General features: G+C 41.7%; 1 protein-coding gene across 1 annotated transcript in view; it reads left to right on the top strand.

Moving 5' to 3' along the window:
• LOC105557199 overlaps nucleotides 1–7,137 on the top strand; it is a gene marked incomplete at both ends in the record, with an annotated part of 19,225 nt that extends 12,088 nt beyond the window's left edge. Inside the window, 3 exons of the mRNA XM_012004383.1 lie at nucleotides 6,390–6,510; nucleotides 6,723–6,904; nucleotides 7,082–7,137. Of these exons, the coding sequence (XP_011859773.1) occupies nucleotides 6,390–6,510; nucleotides 6,723–6,904; nucleotides 7,082–7,137 (359 nt within the window). The remainder of the gene's footprint in view (nucleotides 1–6,389; nucleotides 6,511–6,722; nucleotides 6,905–7,081) is intronic.
• Nucleotides 7,138–7,141: the final 4 nt, after the last annotated feature.

Raw genomic sequence — 7,141 nt, 5'->3', positions numbered from 1 at the left:
GAACCGACTCCGGACATCGGCGCTCTATGCTTGGTCCGCTCCGAGACTACTCCACCGAATCGATGGCCCCTTGCCAGGATCACCAAACTGCATCCCGGAGATGACGGCATCGTCCGAGTGGTATCAGTACGCACAGCCACTTCCGAGCTCCTTCGTCCACTCACCAAGCTCGTTCTGCTTCCAGGAGCCGCAACCGAGACCGTCGATCCTTAGAATACGTGAGGGCATCCGCGCCTCGTTCCTCGCAGACGTCACTGTAACTTGTCGCGAACACTTAGTCACTTTCTCGTCACTATTCTCACACGCTCGAGTCAATCACTTCACTTCCGATCGAGATACGTATACACCGCGTTCAAGCGTATTAACTCGTGTCTATACACGTGCTCATTCCATGTTACCCGCGCGAGCTCCACAGGAAAAATGACACTGCGCAAGCGCGCTCCGTCAAGCAGCGCTCGATCGCAATCGCGACGCGATCGCTCGATCGAGGAATCGATCGCGCCGCGATGAGCAATTGAACCATCCTTTCACAGCGTTTCGTCACGTCATGACACCTAGTCATGAGGCGGGCGGGATGTTTAAGATCGCGCTAAATACAAGCGCGAGCCCGCGGCCGCGCTCTCGCAAGGAGAAACACATTCGTGAGCCGCGAATAACATTTTGTGTCATGAGTCCGGCCTCGCTTGTCTTCCCGATAGATACACCGGTAAGCCAAGCATTTCACCTTGGTCTCCGGCCGCTAAACTCATGGCACAAACATGTTATTAAATGACAACCGCGACAACGATCGTCGAAACCGATGCGTCGCGTAATCTCGCAACGAGCCTGCGCATCGCGTCGCTCCGATCAGCTGATCGCCAATCACGCGCCGCCGTTTTCCCAGGCGCATGGCAAGTGCGAGCCCCTTCGCGAAGGGACCTCTCGGCTTCCAATAGCGTGGGACGCCCTGAGGTCACCTCTAAACTCAAAATTTTGCCACAAAGCATTGGCGAACTATGAACAGGAAGGAGATTCTCCAACCTCCATAAAACGACGGGACTCGGCCATCGAGCAGAGTTCTCGCTTCGTCAGTTTAACTGAAACCCGCTGAACAAAACCGCAGACCAACCGCTTACTAAGACAACCGCTTTTCCCTCGGCCTACTCTTACGGACTCATCACCCCAGCACTCGCGACCGGAGTTAAGAAACCTGGTGCGCCGTGCAGGTTTCTCTTCTTTGTAAATAGCCTGTAAATAGACTCCTGTAAATATATTTGTTCGTCGCTCAGCTGATCAAGACTTAATCAGAAAGCCCATACCACTCCGCGCTCGGTATCCAACCAGATTCCCTGCACGCTCTCGTCCGCTCCCGCACAATCACCAAATAGTAAAGATGGTAATTTTATAAGTTACTTGAAGGAAATATGTATAAGTGTAATACAGAATAATAATGTTATAATAATGGGTGATTTTAATATAGATATGACCGTAAACAATTATATTAGAAATAAATTAGTGTTCGAGATTCATTTCTGAATCTCGGTCAGTTCGTCACCGGCGTGATGGCAGCATCAGTCGGGTCAGATCGTGCAGCGCCGCAGGAGCGCTGCGCGCGCATGCCCGATCGCGACACGAGCATAGACTTCTATAGACGGAGCATAAGCTACGACTCTGGACAAGAGGGGTCTGATATTCGGGGCGCGGGAGGCACTCATCTGACATCGACTCTTTCCGGTGAGATTCGGTAATATTCAGTTCACATTTCCAATACGTGTGCACACATATATACGGCGCGTTGCTTGTGTGCGAGCGTGCGCGCGCGCGCGTGGCCGAACGGATCATCCCCACTCCAAGTTGGAGGGGATGATTGGAGGGGACGTGTGCACACGTATTGGAAATGTGAACCGAATATTACCGAACCTCACCGGAAAGAGTCGAAGTCAGACGAGTGATCCCCTTACCGCGATTATCAGTTACCCCTCGTACAAAGGGTCCGTCTATAGAAGTCTATGGACACGAGGCGACGGCGCTTCTTCACGTACGTTACCGGCGCTTTTGGCTCATGGCTACCGTACATAGTACACGCGTCGTGTAGTGCTAAAGATTCTCAAGTGCTCTAGTGGACCTTCTCACCAGAGATTAGACTCAGTGTGGACACGTAGTGATCTCACACCAGTGCGACTCATCCCGGACAGCTCAAGATACAGCATCACCGGCGGCTCAGGCGCACCACGCATCGCGCACGCCGGCGCCGCGTGGACACGGCTCACGGGCATCTACACATCACGAGGCCGGCTCTCGATCAGTAATATCGACCCGTGCAAGTGATTAAAAGACTTCTCATTCCGTCATACTCATAGACTTCTCAACTGTAAGCATACTGTCGTTATTAAAATCGTGATACGGCATTTTACTCAAATCGATCCGAGTTCAGATCACGTGATATTCCACCCTCTCACGCGTGAATTCTTTCCTTGAGCCTCTCACCGCTAAGTCCTCTCACCCTGCTTCCATCCGCAGCGGTACCAGCGAACTCTCCTAGCGAGATTCGCTAACAATTAGAGTAATGAATTCTTTAGGACAATTGGTAAAAGAGGCAATAAGAATTGTACAGAATTCAGAAACGATAATTGATTTGATATTTGGTAATGTGAAAATGGAGGTTATAGTATGGCATGAACCCAAGATAACGGATCATTCTGCAAGTATATTGGAATTTCAAAGAGTCAGAGGACGAAAATAAAGTAATCATATGTAGAAATTATAAGCGAATGGATAGAGAGAAATTTAAAGAAATGATAAGTACTAGATTGGATGTGATTAAAGGAGATAGTGTTAATATATTAGCAAACTTAATGGTTAAAGAGATTATTGGGTGTGTTGATTTAATAGCACTAGTGAAGAAAATAGTATTAAGACAGAAATGGCAGGGAAAGTGTTGGTTTGGTGAGGATGTACAATTGATGATAAAGCAAAGGGATGAGGCATATAAAGTAGCTCGTATAAGTAAAAGTGAGGAGGATTGGGAAGTATTTAGACAGTTGAGGAATAAAACTGTTGATTTTTGTAGGAAGGCGAAAAGAAGTTATCTAGCGTGGCTCACGAACGTGCGTCCGTTTAAAAAGCGATGCGGATTCGCTAATTTTTAAATAATTACAACTACTTTGTGAGGCGTGACTCGAAAAAATGGTTCGGGACTCTTCGACTCAGTTTTTCATGAGAAATATCACTATATAAATGGTGGGCGCGAATTAGAATACACCCTGTATACAGGGTGACCCCGAACGTTCCGGCCAGGCTTTGAAATTTTATAGGAAATTTAATTCTTAACAAAAAGTTTCCCATAAACATGGGTCGAAAAATGCTTCCTTAAGGGTCCTTTCTGGTTTGTTAGGTCAAAAAAATCGAAAAAATTTTTTTTGCATAATTTGATAGCCCTAAGTGTGTAGAATATTGTGATAAAAGCACAAAGTGAAATTCGTAACGGTTTTAAAGTTATGAGCCTTTGAACCAGCCGTGCGCGGGCAGGTATACGGCGAAACTTGAAACTTTAAACGCATTTTCCCGAAAACCACATTTTTCGACTTGGCGGAAGTAATAACTCACACAATTTTCAACGAATCACATCCGGTCTTTTTTTAACATGTATAAAAATGTTTGTTCTATGGAATAGACCATTATTATACCGATATCTGTAATATTTTATTTTTTATCAACACAAAAGTATCGGAAATTTTTAGCAAAAAGTGAACATTATTTTTGAAATGTCGCCATTTTGTCAATTTTTGTTCAAACTTATTTTTTTTTGTCTATTCCAGAATTACATTTATTCTTAACAGAAAAATCGTTGTGTTAGCTGTTTCAGACAAATTTTAAGACCTGGAGAACTTCCGCCAGGACGCCATGGTTGGCGCGCAGAGATTTTGGCTGCTCCATATTCCGCTGCAGTAAATTAATAAAATTGACTAAAAGTTTTTTTAAATATACTTTAAAGTGTAATAAATACAATATAAAAGGTTTTAGTTTCTACGATGTTTACTTTTTCTACAAAAAATTCACAAACATTGCCTATTTTTTGACCTAACAAACTAGAAAGGACCCTTAAAAAGTTAGCGCCCAAAAACCTCTGAAATCACGGTTATTTTCCCCGAGTCCGCGCTAAATTGGAATCCTGTATCGCAGAGTATTCCTATTGTTCCTGCAGCAGAGTGTTTTCTATTATTACAGTACTATTTTTGTTTAAAAAGAATTATTCTGTTTTTATGAAAGAAAAGGATTTTTATTTTCTATTTTTATTTATTTTTACAAAAATTTATTAAATGTCATTTTCTTTGTACTTCATTTTCTTTTTACCTTTTGCTCTTCCTTCCATCCTGTATCGCAGAGTATTCCTATTGTTCCTGCAGCAGTGTTTTCTATTATTACAGTACTATTTTTGTTTAAAAAGAATTATTCTGTTTTTATGAAAGAAAAGGATTTTATTTTCTATTTTTATTTATTTTTACAAAAAATTTATTAAATGTCATTTTCTTTGTACTTCATTTTCTTTTTACCTTTTGCTCTTCCTTCCATCCATCTATGGTGATTGGTTTAAACAATGCAGAAAAAATGTGTAAAATAATCGTGATTTCAGAGGTTTTTGGGCGCTAACTTTTTAAGGAAGCATTTTTCGACCCATGTTTATGGGAAACTTTTTGTTCAGAATTAAATTTCCTATAAAATTTCAAAGCCTAGCCGGAACGTTCGGGACCACCCTGTATACATATAATTAAAGAAGTCGAAATAATCATAACTAACCTTATATTAATTATAATACTTAAACTTCTTTAAAATTATATGTACATACATTGTTAATGTTGGAGAGTTGTTGACATTTTGTGAGTGTGTATGTGTGAGTGGAGTTTATTGGTGCTCTTTGACTTTAATACTGGAAGGGGGAAAAAAGTCCCTGAAGGAATAAGATTGATACCGGCCTGGGAAGAGATTCGCCGGGGAGAAAGAAGGGGATGCAACGGTCAGGGGAATTGGATAATATTCGGTCAAGTAGCTCTTTAAAATCGATATGATTGGGACGTACAGTGAAAGTCCCAGGTGGAACAGAACGTGTATAGTGAGGGATCTCGCGGATTAGGTCGAAAAATTTATCGAAGCTAATCCGTGGGCGAGTAGGAGGAGTAGATTCGAATTCCTCGATGAACTCGATGCTTGAGCACGAGTAAGCGGGGGACGGAGGTCTGTCTACAGGTTCGGAAGGAAGCGGAGAGTTGGGGGGGGGGGGGTCTAAGGTGTCGGCCTGAGAAGTTTCAAGCTGAGAAGGATGGGAAAGAGAAATTTCAGAAGAAGAAGAAGAAGGTTGGAGGTCCTCGATTGCAATATCAGGAAGAAGAGAGACGGAAGGGGAGGGGAGATGGTTCGGCGATTCTTGTTGAAGCGTTGTGGGAGCGAATCAGGGGGGTGTGGTAAATCAGAAATCGCGTTTGTTACTGCTAACGCGGCCAAACGACGGGCGCGCCGGTTCCTTAAGTTCATCTGTCGTTTAGCGACAGCTCGCGATTTGCGCCTCGGCTTTAATAGTGGAGCCCGGGGGTCCACTAAACGTGTGCACACGTATATGTATACGGCGCGTTGCTTGTTGCGAGCGTGCGCGCACGCGTGGCCGAACGGATCATCCCCACTCCAACTGGGCAAACTTTCTCGGCTGGCATCAGTGTGTGTGTATGTGAGTGCGTGTGCGTATGTGTGTGCATGTGCGTGCGTGTGTGTGCGTTTGCGTGTGCGTGTGCGTGTGTGTGTGTGGGTGCGTGTGCGTATGTGTGTATTATGTATCATGTGCAGCGATCAGCTGAGTGCCTCGGGTAAGAGCTCGCGGTGAGTTGTGCCGTACGCCATCCCTGTCTGCCTTTTATACACGGCCCGTCATTCGTTAACTATTTCTTTTTATAATTCAACAACTAAGCTTCGGAGAAAAGGAAAATTGTAGTAAAGAAAAAATCGTCTAAGAATTTAATTAGGAAGACGACAGTTCAGGGACACTATACTTATTTATCGCCCTTTAGAACTTATTTAATAAAAAATTTATTTTAATTCGTAGAAATGGCTCACTTATCCATTTATTTGTATTTATTTGTTTAAAACGATGTTTCAAAAAGGACCTCATGATTTTTCCAATTTCGAAAATTTGCAAGGTTTCACTTTTTTTACTGATATAGCATATCTAGAATTGAACAGTGTGTTCAGTTAGGTAATATATTATATAATGGAAATATTTACCAATGGGTAGTCAATGGCACATTTTATAGAACTTATGGAAATAAACATATAATTGGGGGGCCATATTTGAGACCCTATCTTACCTTTTTATTTCAAAAGTATCATTCATAAGCAATATATTATATCTAATTTTGTTACAGCTACAGAAGAAAAATTTGAACTTGCGTATAGAAAAAAAGTTATAGATGATAAAGATGGAGTTGAAATAACGTGTATCGCTGAAGGACTTTATCCTCAACCAACTTTGAATATCTTCATCAAGTAAGCTCTTTTTAAGAAATTTATATTGGCACGCACGCACGCATGCACACACAATTGTACACAAATCTATATTTTTCTGTTGTTTTTATATACATATAAAATATATTATATATTTTAGAAGAAGAAATAAAAATATATATTTCTTAAAATATAAATGTTATTTTTTATTACATCAATCTTCATAGTGATATCATGTCGCATTAATATTACAGAAATACTCTGGAGAAACAATCTGGAATTCCCACTATAACACTACGTGATGATGGACGGTATAATATTTTATTGCGCATTGCCTTATTGGATGAAGATTTACCAGAAACAACAATTGTTAAATGTTTGCTCAGCATATCGAAAGCATCGTACAATGTTTCCCGCAAAACTGTCTATTATGCAGGTTAGTGACGACTTTATGAGATCTGTAAAGAGATACATCAAATACCGTATACATTTTTATATTTCAAATAAGGCATTTAAGTTCTTGAATCTTTATATTTGTATATTAAATTGTTAATTAAAAATGATATATATTTTTCGAGTGGCACCCGTTTGGCCACGTTAATATTGACCACAGTCCCGATTGACCACATTAATATCGACCACGTTGTGTATGACCACGTTGATATTGACCACG

Source organism: Vollenhovia emeryi, unplaced genomic scaffold (genome assembly GCF_000949405.1).
Source record: "Vollenhovia emeryi isolate VEMERY1.0 unplaced genomic scaffold, V.emery_V1.0 DF939571.1, whole genome shotgun sequence".
NCBI classification, from domain to species: domain Eukaryota; kingdom Metazoa; phylum Arthropoda; class Insecta; order Hymenoptera; family Formicidae; genus Vollenhovia; species Vollenhovia emeryi.
Note: the sequence above shows the minus strand (reverse complement) of the source record. Positions and strands in the feature narration are given on the sequence as shown.